Below are 15546 nucleotides of genomic sequence, written 5' to 3' on the forward strand. Positions count from 1 at the left end.
GGTATCATGATGTTTGATTCTTATCTACAATTGGGGTTAAAGGATGAAAATTATTTAAAGTTGTCAAGATATTGTAAACTAAACAATGTGCCTGGTGTTTAACGGATAGACAAGCCAGGCCATTTCAGTTTGGGTGCAAGAGGGTTAAACATGGTAGTATTTTTTAATCATTGCAAAGGTCTTCGTTAAGTTCATAACTACTGATTGCTTCTGTTTGCTTACCTATTTTCAATGAATATATCATTTGGGCAGTTTATAGTCAATGCCACAGTCCAGGGAAACATTAATTGCATTGTTTTTAGGAATGAAGAGAGATTGCTAAAGGATATGTGGTATAACTAGAGTGTAATAATGAGTTTTCTATTTGATTCCTGGGCTTACAACAAATTACCCTAAATATAAGGCAGATAAAGAAATGACTCAGTCCATTTAAAGCAGGGGTTACTAACTGAGTGATCTGAAACGATAACCTTAAAGACTAATTGGGGTAAAAAACCCGAATATGTATCAGAAACCCACAAACCTGGGAAGTCAAATTTGAAGATCAGGAATTATATTTAAAAAAAGGTTTTTTATTGCAACTTGTCATTGTGGGATGCAGTAGATTTAAGAAGTATCTTATGAATTTCAAATTGAAAGAAAATAAATTGATAGCAGAGTAATGTTCCCTATTTCTTCACTGCAGTTCAATGTTTCCAGAGCTAATTGCAACAAGATCATCATGCTATTTACAGATGGTGGGGAAGAAAGAGCCCAGGAAATCTTCACAACGTACAACCAGGACAAAAAAGTAAGTATTTGTGAAATTGCTAGTTTTGATTTTAAAAATGCAACACTAATACCATAAAAGTTGTTTTTTTATAGTGTATGAAAATGATCTTAGTGAATTTGGCCACATAATAAATATACTATAGCCCAATAGAGTACATGTTTTGTCTTGTTTGCAAAAATGAACTTATTGAGACTGGATCTATTGAAACTGATTTCCTTTGGCCAAGGATTATTCAGCTTAACTTAAAAATATAATATGTCGTGAGAGAATTAGCTGACATTATCATGCTTTAAACCTGGATGTGTACATGTTTCCCTCGAGGTGAATAATTTCTATTAATTGGAAAGTTAAGCATAAACTGGTGTCAGATTAATCACTTGCTAAAATTTTAATGTTTTTGTTTGAAAGATATAGCATTATGATGCTAAGAGATTTACTCATCAGTCAAATGGTATAAGTTCAGGGAAAACTTGCACTAAGAACAAAAGTTTGATTCCTTTGCTGAACAAGAATTTGTCCACCTCCATTTGCTAGATTTGTTTTTCCCACTTGCTTAACCTGTATCAAGGCACTAATACATTCTTCTTATATCCTCTTAAAATACTTCCTATCTATCATTGCATCATTTGAAAACTTAGCCATCATGTCTCCAATCCCCTCCTCTAAGTCATTGATATAAATTGTTAAAAAGCTGAGGGCCCAGTACAGACCGCTGCAGGATCCTATTCATCACATTCTGCCAATCTGTAAAAGACACATAGAAGCAAACAGTTATTATGCAGCAATCTAATTTCCCATCCATTGCTAGTATTTTACCCCTCTACCACGAGCTCCTTCTTTGTACAATAAACCTTTATGCCAAATACCTCTTGGAAATCTGTGTGCACCATGTTAACAGGCTCTTGTTTTCATCTTGAGGACTCAGACACTCTAAAACATTATAATAAACTGGTTAAACATGTTTTCCCTTTCACAAGATCATACTGACTCTTTCCTGTCGTCATGAGTTTTCTCAAGCATCCAGTTAAAGCATCCATAATTCTAACTCTTCACAGAAGACATTCAGCCAATTACGCAATGGTTTTGTGCTTTCTACGTCCCTCCCTTCTGGAATAAAGAAGTTGTGCTTGCTGCTTTCCAGTTCAGTGGAATATTTTCAGAATCTAACAGATTTTGGAAAATGAACACCAACACATCATCTGCCTCATTAACCACCTCTTTTGAGAGCTAACAATGAAATGTCTCAGGATCCAGAGACTTGCAAACCCTCAGTTCCATGGCTTTGCTTAGTATCACTTCCACAGAGATTATAGTCTCACCAAATGGGCATTTAAATGTGGCATCAACATGAGGGATGCCAGTATAGGCCAGGACATCTTGGCAATAGTGTGTAGGTCTGGCCACGAGCAGTGGGAGAATGAGGCTAGCATTGAATGAGAAAAGGACATGATAGGTAGTTAATAAAGGTGTTTTGGGATGATCGCTCAGAAAAGCTGACTTGGCTTTGTAGAGAGAAACCTTTCCTAAAACTCAATGAAAATTTCACTTTGCCAAAATATGTTAAGATTCAGCCCCAACAGACTGTGGTTTCAACTAAAAACCACAGAACAGATGTATTAAAAGTACTGGGTATTCAGCAGCAATGGACAATAGGGCAATAGATAATCTAGGACAAAGCACCACATCCACAAACATTCACACCCTCCACCACCGATACTCAATAGCAGCAGCATGTTTCATTTGCAAGATGCACTACAGAAATTCACCAAGGCTCCTCACTGATCAAACAACACTTTTTAAACCAATGATTTCCACCATCTAGAACAAAGGTAATAGTTGCACGAGAACTAGCCACCAACTAGCCACGAAACAACACGATCAGCTATCCTTAGTAGCCACACACACAGATGACAAGCAACATGAATTCGACTGGGACAACACTACCATTATAGGGCAAGCCAAACAGAGAACAGCCAGGGAATTCCTAGAGGCATGGCACTCATCTACAGACTCTATCAACAAACACATCGACCTGGACCCAATATACCGGCCACTACAGCGGACAGCTGGAACTGACAACTGGAAGCGGCAGAGACAGGCCACTATAAATGCCGGAGGAAACAGCACAGAAGTGCTTCACAGGATGCTCCCAAGCACTGAGGATGTCACCTAGACAGGGGACGAAACGTCTGCAAGACAAATTCCCAGCTCGGCGAACAGAACCACAACAACAGTGTATCAGCATTCATTCAATATTGCTGGATCAATATGCTGGAAATCAATTCCTTGTTGTACCATATAGACTGTTGTGATTCACAAAGACAGCTCACCACCTCCTTCTCAAGGGCAACTAGGCTTGGGCAATGCCGGTTAACTATGCCGGTTAAAGTCACATCTCATGAATGTATAAAAAGAAACATCCTTATCCACACTTTTCCATATGAAAGTAACAAATGGTGAGACTATTGCCTATTCTTCATTAGTAGGAACATAGGAGAGTACAGGGCTACAAAAGATTCACCAATGGAGCTACTCAGACTGAAAAAAAGAAGCACTTAGTTCTGTCTCTTCGAATCCTCCTTATAATGCTGTCAGAAGAACTTATGCACTGGATCGAAGTTACCCAAAATATGTCTTCCAGTCCCTTTAAAGTTTCAAAAGGAGCATGAAAGATCAAATGTATAAGACAGAAGCACAATATTGGAAATCTGAAAGATGAATAGAAAATGACGGAAATATTCAACAAGTCATTCAGTATCTGTGGCATTGCGATGAAACATTAACTCTGCCAAACATTAACTCTGCCTCTCTCTGCTCAAGTACTTCCTGATGTAATGAGTACTTCGCGCATTTTCTGTTCTTAAATCAAGCATATGTTTCTCATATTTGCACAAGGGTATGAAAAGCATCCTTCAGATATCAAACATGGGGAGTGTTAATCTGACCAAGGTATACATTTTGGCTGTTTGAAATCAAAGATTTACGGGTGAATAGTTGCTTTTCATAATGGAAGCAAATTCATTGCAATGTTCTCCTGAACCATAATCCAGTGCATGACAACTGCCATTTGCCCATATCTCCCAGTATAATTTCCCAAACAGTTGATCTCAGGACAAAGCTGGCAGTCCAAAAATATGGTTTTGGCTTATTTTGCTGAGGAATAATGAGTTGAAAGTAATATTTGAACAATGCTGTGAAGCAAAACATTAAAGAGGGCTGCAGTACAAGCCTTGAAGAAATGTGTTTTCTGCTATTAACAAAAACACATCCCATCAATGAACACCATTTCAGACTTGTTTTTTTTTAGTCAATCAGCCACTTAGTTCACTTGATGCGGTCAACTATTTGATGCATTCATCTTATGTGATTTTGGAATGGAGAGAAAATACAATGGCTTCATTGATTTTTCAGTGTCCTAATAGAACTAAGTCACTGATTTTGACTGAAATATTTAATTCAGACCCTTCTATAAATTGCTCCAGCTGTTCCCATACAGGAAGTTATGTTTGTGCTTGTTCTTTTGTTATGTGTATATACAATATCATTTGGACTTATGCCCGTTGTAAAATTGAGCATGAACTTACTAAACTGGCAACTGAGGACTTTTTCCAGGAACTGAATGTTTCAGAGATCCTTTTGTGACACAGCTTGTTTTATGTCTGTTATTAACTGGAAGTTTGTTACGGTCTTTGCCCTTGATCTGAGATGTGAAAAAAAAACTAACAATGCCACATGGCCACTTTTACTGTAACTATACACTGTGAGCTAGCATCGTATCTTGGAAATACTCAGCAGGTCAGGCAGCATCTGTGGAGAAAGATAGAGTTAATATTTCAAATCAATACACTTTAATCGGAACTAATGTCCAAATCATAATAGGTTTTAAGTAATTGAAAGCAGCGAGGGTGGGAAAACAACAGCGGCAGCATTGTGAGACAATTTAGTAAATGGAAGAGATTCAATGACAAAGGGGTTGGTGGAATAGTGCCCACGGCAGTGGTAAAGGGATAAGTAGAGAAACCAACATTGGCAGAACTAAAATGAAAAGAAAAATGAAAGTAAACCTGGAACTAGTGAAAATTTAGGAAAGAAAATGGGACATCTGATATTGTTGAATTTGGTATCAAATCTGGCAGGCTGTAGAATATTTAAACATGAAACAGCCTCGCAGAGTGAAGATTAAAACTCTGCCTTTGATGTCTGGATTGACATCATGCATCAGGAATGGGTGGTTTGCACTCATTGTGTTCTGGGCTGTGGAAGCCCATAAAATCCTCCCTTTGTTTTGGACTTAGCACCTTATTGGTTGATCCAAACCAGCTTCCAGCCATGAAGAATATTTTCATATTGTGGCCTTGAAGATTACTCATCAGTCTGCCACAATTTCACACTGCTGTCCAAATAAAAGAATCCTATATGACAATACAATTCAACAGTTTATTAGGGCTATAATACTTATTAGAAATCCAATTACAAATCAATACAGTTGAAAGAAATATTGTTAGAGCTGGGACATGCAGAGTCTGGTGATTGAGTGATAATTATATTACTCTTTAGTTATTGAAAATCCCAATTCCTAAAAGGGTTTGAACAAATATTTGGAGGTGCCAGTGTTGGACTGGAGTGGACAAAGTTAAAAATCACACAACACCATGTAGAGTCCAACAGGTTTATTTGGGAGCACTAGCTTTCGGAGTGCTGCTCCTTCATCAGGTGGTTGTGGAGAAGAAGCACAATATTCTCCATAACCACCTGATGAAGGAGCAGCGCTCTGAAAGCTAGTGTTTCCAATTAAATCTGTTGGACTATAACCTGGTGTTATGTAATTTTTAACTTTAAACAAATATTGTTTGGCTGTCAGGACTGACTGAGGCCCAGTCCCCAGATTCCATTCTACACCACTTTACACCGCTTCTGCTTCCTCAAAGCTGAAGTCCTCTTTGGTACACAGCTCCTTTAACTCCTCTCCCTTGTGCTGTTTGGCTCTTCCTCCTGTTTTATGGAGCACCTTGGGATTTTATTTGTTACATTAAAGGGCCATGCAAATGCACATAGTTCATGTTCATTTTGAAGTCATCTTTGGAGTTTTGGTTTTTCTTTGTTTCATCTCCAATGATATCTCTGCAGCATATGGTCTTGATATAACACATACCTCCTCTTTGGGAAGCCTCATTGTGGTCTCTTCCAAATCGAGCTACTCATTACTTTGTGTATGATTTATACATAAACCGCAATAGAAAGAGGAAGGTTTGTTGTGGTTTCAGTTTGGTATGGAATATTGGAACAACTGATTTGGCATGTCCTAAGAGAAAAGAGGCTAATAGACTGCTCAGGACGAATTATCTAACACTAATGTTTCGACTGTGTCAAATTTCAGAGGATTTCGTGGGGGGTTTTTCTCCACAAAGTCCAGCACATTTTCTCAAGCAGTCGATTCATTAACTATACACACCACTCCTATTTAGTCCCTCTCATGTAATGCTCGCCCAAATCTACCACCCTTCATAGCTGGAAGAAGTTAGCACTGGCTAGATTTCCCGAATGGACTGGCATCCCTGTTACCGGTGCCATCTTTGAAAAGTGATTGTGTACCAGGGACAAGCAGTGCCCTGTATGGTTTGTGGCAGTTGCAGTGGGCATGGCAGATATGGAGAAGTTGGTGCCCTGCTCTGTGGACTGATACCCTAAATGTCCTGGTGGATGGGGTGTGCAGAGGAGGACCAGCATCTTCCCATAGGATTGGCAGAGGAGGCTACAACACCAGACTCTGCCAGTTTCGTCCGAGGTTACAACCCAGACCAGTGCAGTCTCAATCATCCAGAGAACTACCCAGCAGTGTAGAGAGGAGATTAAAAACCTTCTTCACTCTAGCCAGGGTAAGTGCCAGTACCTGTTGTCTGCTACTTCCATGTTGGAAAGGATAGCTCTGACAACAAATTCAAATGGAGTGCATGAGGAATAGTTTCCGAGAGCAATATATCCTGGACCTTATCTTGGATTTAGAAATGGGTAATGAAGCAGGTTTATTAAGTGACCTCAGAGTAAAAGATCCCTGAGGAAGTAGTGATCATAACATGATTGAATTTAATATTTGGATTGTGTGTGAGAAGCTTGGATTGGAACCAACTATTTTTAACTTAAATAAAGAGAATTACCATGAAATGAGGGTAGTGTTAGCTAAGGTGAACTAAGCAGATAGATTAGGAAGAAAGACCATAAGCAAGCAACGGTAGGCATTTAAGGAGGTAATTCATGACTGAGCAAAACTGTATCCTAGGAAGGAGGCAAGATTTTGAGAGGGATAAACTAACCATGGATAACCAAGGAAGTGAAGAGATTGTAAAGTTGAAATAAAAAGTATGCATGGAGGCAAAATCAGTGATAGCCCTGAAGACCGGGATAAATTCAAAATCCAGCAAAGGAAGACTAAAAAGATAATAGAGAGTAAATAAGCTATGAGGGCAAACTGGCAAGGACTATAAAAATGAATAGAGCTTTTTAAATACATAAATAGGAAAAGAAAAGGTCAAAGAAAAGGTTAAAAATGAATCTGGGGAGATAGTTATGGGAAACAAGGAATTGGCAAAGGAGTTAATGGATATTTTACATTCTTTTAATGCTAAATAAGCACCATTACTGTCACTAGAAAAGTACTATTAGACAAAATAATGGGGCTACAGGTGGATAAGTACCAGGCTCTGTTTGTTTACATCCGAGGATCCTAAAACAAGTATTTTGTAGAAAGAAGCTGCTCCCTATAGCATATTTCAGCTCATTGCAACTAATTAAATGCTTCTGAGGTGTTATTACTGCTGTAATGGAAGAACCAACGGCAGCCACTTTGTACACAAGGTCCCACAGCTGCAATAAGTTTTATGATGATGTTGGGACTAGATTATTTTGGATTATAGTCTCAAGAATAAAGTTAATAATCACTTGAAAACTCTCAGATTCAAGCATAAACTGAGAGGCACAATCTTAAGCATGTTGGTCCGTTAGTAGGGAATGTTGGTGAGGGCAGTTGAGTTGCTGCTGTGTCTGTGGATTTGCAGAATGTGTTTGATAAAATGCTAAGTAACAGGCTTCTTCGCAGAACTAAACTCCTTGGACTTAAAATGACAGTGCTTGGATGTGAACTTGACTATAAAACAAAAAGCAAAGAGTAGTAACAAGTCATTGTTTGTCAAACCAGAGGAATGTACACAATGGTGTTCCCTACAGTTCTGATCTATTTATGCATATTCTTGACTTGGATTTGAGTAAACAGAGGATATTTACAAATTCTGCAGATTTCATAAAACTTGGAAATGTAGTTAACAAGGAGGCTAGTAGCAAACTTTAGCGAGAAATAAAAAGACTAGTGAAACTGGCAAAAGGAGGAGGATGGAAATTTAATGCAGAGGTGTAAAGCAAGGAACTTTAGACTTTTAGAAAGAAGTATCAGAACAAGCATCAGAAAGTGAATGGTACCATTTTAAAGGAATTGTAGGAGCAGAGAGACCTGGAAATCATTTACACAAATGTTTGAACATAGCAGAGCCAGTTGGTATATCAGCTGTAAAATCATATGTATTTATTAATCATATTTTTTAAAAAATAGTGTGTACAATCAAGGAAGTGAACCTCAACCATTGTAGATCGCTAGTGAGGCTTCAGCTGGCGCATCAGGTCTAAATCTGGGCTTCAGGAAGTATGTTGGAAAGAATGCAAAGAAGATTTAGCAGAATTTGATGAGAATCAAGAGCCGTCAGTGAGTGGAAAGTCTCAAAAAGCTGAGATTGTTCTCCTTGGGGTAGAGAATATTCAGGGGAAATGTAACAGAGATGTTTGAAGTTATTGGTGGCTTTCATAGAGTAGATAGGGAGAGATTGTTGCCACTGATAGAGGACACAGATTTAAAATCATTGGTGGTGAAACCATCAGGGAAATGAGGACATTTTTAATGCAAAGAGTTTTTATAATTTGGAATTCAATGACAGTAAAGGTATTCGCAGGAGATTGGTGTTAGAATTACCATAGGAATTTGTTATAAATTTAAAATGATAAACATTTGAAGAGCTTTGGAGAAGCAAAGGGCACTAATTGGACAGCTCTCGTGATGACCTGAGACAAGCCTGATGGGGCCCATTCTTTCTGTGCTGCAAAATTCTGCGATTTTCTAATATAACTTTTATCTTGCGTGAAGATACGTTAGGATATTGTAAATGTGTTAATAGCACATTCAAGATTTCCTCATTTACTAAATAGTCATGTCTTTTCATGTTAGGTGCGAGTGTTCACCTTTTCAGTCGGTCAGCATAACTATGATAAAGGACCATTACAATGGATGGCCTGCACCAATAAAGGTATTTATGACTTATCTTTTAGGGTCATATTTAGAAAATGTGTATTCAATGAATAACTGTCTGTTTTTTAACTACCCCATTCCCACTTTTCTTTAGCTTATGGAAAATGACTGAGTACATTATGAACTGTGTTATTTCTTTATTTCAGGCTACTTTTTTGAAATTCCTTCCATTGGAGCGATACGTATAAACACACAGGTAATAATGTTACACTTCAACTTACTAGGCTGAAACTATTCAGTTTTTACATACCTTTGTATAGACTCCAAATTTTAAAAAAAAATCTAAGAACAGATTAGATATTGGGTGATTTGTAGGTAAATACGGAGAAATCCTTTCTGTGGTAAAACTTGCAAATGATATTTGATTTGTTTGCATATTGTACTGTACTGAATGTCGTTTATTACATTGATAGTTTGCCTTCACCTTTGCTTGAACAGCCCTACCAGTTTGATTTAAACCGATCCTGGTTAGTTGTTGATTTCTATTGGCTGCTCCTGAGTTACTGTCGTTGGGGGTTACCATTTAAAGGTTCACTGGGAATGGCATGGCAAATGGCAAAGTCCTTTGTGATAAATTCATGGATTGAGCTCAGATCATGTGTTTTCAGTCTTACTGCAGTGGGTTTGTTCTTCCTTGGCCTGCAGTATGACATGGAGAACATAAAAAGGTGAGCTAGATGAGGACAGTTTGCTAAGTAAAAGAGGAGGAGGGTAAAAGAAAAGAACTTGAATTGAATCAAATTGAATCAAATCAAATTGAATCAAATCAAATAGAATCAAATCGAATTGTGTACCAAGACACAGTGAAGAGCTTTGTCTTGCAAGCAATACAGGCAGATCACATAGTTACGTAGCATAGACAAGTAAATAATAGGTAAACAGTGGCAAAACAAAAACACAGGTACAGGTGAATGCTAATACTTTGCAAGGCCATTCAGTATTCTAACAATAGTAGGATAGGAACTGTTTTCAAACTGGCTGGTGTGTGTGATCAAGCTTCTGTACCTTTCTTCCGGATGGTAGAGGTTGTAAAAAAACATTGCCAGGATGGGATGGATCTTTGAGAATGCTGGCGACCTTTCCTTGACAGTGGGCCTAGTAGATGGATTCTATGGATGGGAGGTGGGCCTTTGTGATTTTCCAGGCCAAGTTCACTACTCTCTGTAACTGTCTCCGATCCTGAATGGTACAGTTGCCATACCAGGTAGTGATATATCTAGACAGAATGCTCTCGATGGCACACCTATAGAAGTTGGCAAGGTTATTCGCCATCATGCTAAATTTTCTGAGCTGCCTGAGGAAGAGGAGATGTTGTTGGGCCTTTGTAACCAGTGCATCCACATGAAGAGTACAAGAAAGCTTGTTGTTGATGACCACTCACAGGATTTGACACTCCACTCATTCCACTTCAGTGCTGTGAATGTGTAAGGGGCATGAGTAACATCTTGCCGAAAGTCAATAATGAGTTCCTTGGTTTTACTGGCATTGAGAGCTAGGTTGTTCTCAGTGCACCGTTTTTCCAGGTCTTCCACTTCCCATCTGTAATCTGTTTCGTCGCCATCTGAGATTTGACCGACTGTGGTGGTGTCTTTAGTGAACTTGTAAATGGCTTTAGTCTTGCATTTGGCGACGCAGTCTTGGGTATACAGCAAGTACAGTAGGGTACTGAGTATGCACCCCAGGGGGGCTCCAGTGTTGAGTGTTAGTGAGGATGAAATATTGTCCTCAATCTTTACTGATTGCGGCCTGTGGGTCAAAAAACTGAGGATCCAGTTGCAGCAAATGGGGCTTAGTCCAAGATCACTAAGTTTAGTAATCAGTGTTGAGGGGATAATAGCATTGAAGGCTGAACTGTAGTCAATGACTAGGATTCTCACGTAGCTGTTCTTGGTGTCAAGATGTTCTAGGGAGGAGTAAAGGGCAAGTAATGTGGCATCTGACGTGGATCTGTTGGCCGAATAGGCAAATTGGAGTGGGTCAAGAGTAGTGGGGAGGCTGGAATTGATTAATGCCATCACCAGCCTTTTAAAGCACTTCATGACCACTGAAGTTAGGGCCACTGGGCGGTAGACATTGAGACATGCTGCGTGAGCCGCCTTATGCACAGGGATGATGGCCTCTTGAAACAGGCAGATCTGCCAGTTGATCTGCGCATGCTCTGAGTGCACGGCCTGGTACTCCATCTGGTCCCATCGTTTTTCTTGGTTGTTGCCTTTTATGACCACAGGAAATCTCAAAATGTTTCACAGCAAATTAAATCCTTTTAAAATGTAATTAATGTTGTAATGAAGGAACGTAATCACTGATTTGCATCCACAAACTCTCTGGACAGTAATGTGACCAAAAAGTCTGTTTTCGTGATGTTGGATGAAGGATAAATATTGACCCTGTCTGAACTTTCGTGCTCCTCTTCAAACTATATTGCTTTGGGATATTTTACATGAAAGGACAGAGGGGACCTTGGTTCTTCATCATCTTATCTGAAGGATGGTACCTCTAACATTGCCTCACTCTCCCAGCACTGCATTGAAGGGTCACTGCTGGGTTTTGTGCTCAAGCCTGGAAAGGCTCTTGTCTCCATAGCTTTATGACTGGGAGTAGAAAGTGCTACCAACTCAGCTACCTCTGTGGAGGAGAGGAGGGCTCTCGGCATGGTCATCTTGTGCCTTTTTTCCTTGTGTATCTGTAACAGTAAAATGCAAAGTTAGGGTTGTAGTAAGGAGGGTGCATAGAGGTATTGGTGGCAAGGGAGTGAGAGGTGTGTGCACACACCGCCTGCTGCTTCTAAATCAGAAGAAGGTTGTGGGATGAGTGCAAGTGGGAATCAGAATGAGAATTAGGTGTGAGCGTGTGCAATCTCTTGCAACTGCACAAGAGATGACAAGCATCACCTCCTCCATCTGGGTGAGTGCATACAGGCACTGTATCCCCGAAGATTGAGGGTGGTGTGTCAGGATGTATGATGCATTCTGTTTGCTTCATGTCTCAATAACTCACAATGGCACCAAGCTGCAAAATGGGAATGTGATGTGAAGCGTACAAAGGTGAGGTGAATGTGAGGTATGAGGCATAGATTGATAGAGATTGTGGCAGAAAACTGCCTTTTCAAAGTGAAGGCTAGTTTTTCGTGCTGCTAACCTTACGTGAATTTGCTTCAAAGATATAGGCTGGGGTTAATCGCACGTTCAACCCCTCAGCATATTTTCAAGACTATCCAGTTGGGCCCCAATGGTGTCGTCATAGATATGTTCCTGCTCAGGGCCTTATATCTTTGTTATTTATAAAGGAAGACATTATTTCAAAATTCAGACTGCAGTGAATGTACTGGAGTTCAGATACATTGAGTTGCAACACATTACCCTTTCCCTTCTGTGACCTGAGTTTCAGTCCAGTTAGATTGCTGGGAAGAAGCCTTTCCGCCAGCCATGCCCACAGGTTCTAAGTGTAAGTGTCTGGTTAAGCTGAACTCAGTTCCTACAGCTCAAACACAAATCTCAATATTATTAAAAACTTTGCATTAATTAGCATTTTTTCAGAGAGGTCACCAGGAGCCTGGGCTTCGGGAATTGTTTCTTTTGAAACGGCAGGTTTGGATTTGAGTGAAAGGATGTTCATTTCCCACTATTAGACTGGGGAAATATTGATGGTATCTGGAAATGGAAAAACATCATTCACACTGACAGTCAATATTTCTCATATCTGCTGAAAGTGTAAACATTTTGAGACATCGCTGGGGCATTTTCGAGTGTTCATTAACATACATTCACATTTAGGTTTCTCAATTTTCTTTTATAAAAGTGTGAAGATTCACCCTGTAACTAAGCTGAGGAGCCAGCTACTTAGACTTAGTGGTGTTCAAGATTAACCATAAATGCTTTTTAAAGGCCATGACAATATGTCTTGTCTTATGGAATGAAATATTGCTCTTTTAGCTGTACCTTCTGACTAGCTATGAGTAATGCTTTAAGTGATCTGCAATTTGTGTCTGGTATGTATCATTAGTGCCACTTCTCAAATGTCATCGTTCTTCTGGGTGATCTTATCAAAAAGGAATGGAACCTTGTCAGTTTCTGTTGGGAATTTATTTTTGCTGAGTTAGATTCTCAGCAAGAGCTCAATTTTAACAATTACACATTATCATTTTGTGTGTCATGCCACAAAACTCTGAGTTGTTCTTTACAATATTGATCTAATTTGTAATGAGGTCAGCCAGATGGATCTCAGAATGAGTTCCCTGATTGGGCTGTTACTCTGGTCCAACCAGGGAGCCCTGGCTGACAGATAAAAACAGGAGTGTCACAGGTACTGTCACTTTCGGAGCTAGCTCTGACTTAGTTGGGGCAGTGTCATGTTCTATGCATACGTAAATAAAGGGTGACCTATAATGGGATATTGGCCTTTGTGGTGTTATTTCACACTTCTTATGTTAAATCTATGACCCCTGGTTATTGATATCTCTCCTTGTGGAATACATGCATTTCTATTCACCCTATGTATGTCCCTCAGAACCTTATACACAACTATTAGGTCCTTTATTAACCATTGCTGCCCAAGGAAAACAAGACCAACTTTCAAGAGTTGGACCATCTGAAATATAGCCACAAGTCAGCAGCAGAATAACAGGCTATGGCATAATGCTCCTGCCATTTTGAGACTGGGGTAATATGAAAATTCAGATCAAACAATCCACTTACTGCATTTATACCCACTGTGAGTGAGGTTGGTGAGACACCTGGATTACCACATTTAAATTTGAAACCATATCTTGGGAAATTTATATTATTGGCCTTGGAGGGAATTCCCCAGAACGACAGTTGATCTGCAAGGTTTACTTGCCAGACTGGCTGCAAAACCTCGGCTTGTTTTCCAGGGAGTTAACAAGGTCGAAGGGTGATTTGATCAAGCCGTTGAACATAATCCAGGAGTTTAGTAGGTAAATGCAGAGAAAGCTTTTCTGCTAATTTGACTACCCAGAATAAGGTGCTACAATTTGACACTCTCCCCTGGCCACCACCTCTTTATCTCTGATCGTCCATTTGGGGCAGGCAACCCACTGAGTCAACATAAATAAGAGCTGGCCCATCAAATTCACTGAGCCTCACATTCAACTCCAGGCTGATCTGGTGACACATGCTGCCAGTCAGTGGTCCCGAAGTCCACTTAGTGGTAGGTTTGAGTCATAATGAGCAATTACATAAAAGGTTGGCCAGCATATCATCTTCTGGGGTGTATTTGTGAGGAAGTTATGATTGTAATTAAACTATTATATGAGAAGTTCATATGCTCTACTGAGTACTATTCTTTTAAAATCTTAATATTTCCACATTTATAAAGCATGGTGAACATTAAGAATTATTCTCTGTGTGGTTACCATTGTGGGTAGCTTTGACTGCTGTGATCAATTTTTTGGTTTATTCCATAGGAATATTTGGATGTGCTTGGAAGACCAATGGTTTTAGCTGGCACACAGGAAAAACAAGTTCAATGGACCAACGTGTACCTGGATGCATTGGTATGATATGAACCATTTGTATTTATCACAGCTGGCATTTGCATTGAGTGATAGGTATTACTAAGCGAAGTTCAAATTAGCCAATAAAGAAGGAGATCAGAAGAATGCATTCTTTGTAATGTACACCATGTTTGCCTATGAAATAATGGACAAGTCAGCAGTTATCTATAGTAATCTTGTCAGGCACATTCAAAATGTTTTCCTGATTGAATTAACCAACATGTGATGCCCTTGACAGCTGATTATGCAATTATTTTGAATTGAATAAATTGGATCTCCAATAGACAACGGACTCTTTATTCCAAGCTGAAAAGTTATGGCATGACAATTGAATGCTCTGATGAAGGAAACTCAAAGACATTGTGAATGAAAAACAAAGATGATGCCTCCTATCTTAGTGAAAAGTAAAACTAATTACGTGATTTAGTTCAATTTAATTTTGCTGATTGTCATCCATTGCTCAACTCTTTCAGATAGATTTATAGTATTTTCTGCTGAAAATGTGATATGATATTTCATGCTGCATTTAGCTTCCCGATTATGTGTATTTTGGAAATTGCTCTGAGCAAACCGTTTTCAAAAATACACTTCTGGAAAAGGAGGTATTAATGATGCATTTATCCGGGGAAAATGCAAGTGTTGTTGTGTTTATTTTCATTTTGTAATTATGAATTCAAAAGTAGACAGAATTAACCTGGACTGTTTGACATGAATCACAGCCAAGTTTTCCTCTCTCATTGATAGTAGAAACACTTAGTAAAAGAGCCCAAAGTGCTTCACAATATTCTGATCCCACTATCTTGGTTATCATTTACTCCTGTTCATTTTCCTCTAATTTGGTTACCAAGGTTTTGATTTCTGTTTGAATTTTGAAGTCGTCATTCAGGGCTCAGAAGTTTCCAGATTTTCACTGGG

The 15546-nt window shown here is 39.1% G+C and overlaps 1 protein-coding gene across 7 annotated transcripts in view; it reads left to right on the forward strand.

Annotated features, from left to right (window-relative positions):
- The window catches only part of LOC140466870 (voltage-dependent calcium channel subunit alpha-2/delta-1), a 662544-nt gene that overhangs the window by 504772 nt on the left and 142226 nt on the right, over nucleotides 1–15546 (forward strand). For all 7 annotated transcript variants that reach the window (XM_072562612.1, XM_072562611.1, XM_072562615.1 and 4 more), the window contains 4 exons: nucleotides 686–790; nucleotides 9039–9117; nucleotides 9266–9315; nucleotides 14542–14631. In XM_072562612.1, coding sequence (XP_072418713.1) covers nucleotides 686–790; nucleotides 9039–9117; nucleotides 9266–9315; nucleotides 14542–14631 — 324 coding nt within the window. The remainder of the gene's footprint in view (nucleotides 1–685; nucleotides 791–9038; nucleotides 9118–9265; nucleotides 9316–14541; nucleotides 14632–15546) is intronic.

Source organism: Chiloscyllium punctatum, chromosome 44 (assembly GCF_047496795.1).
Source record: "Chiloscyllium punctatum isolate Juve2018m chromosome 44, sChiPun1.3, whole genome shotgun sequence".
Lineage (NCBI taxonomy): Eukaryota > Metazoa > Chordata > Chondrichthyes > Orectolobiformes > Hemiscylliidae > Chiloscyllium > Chiloscyllium punctatum.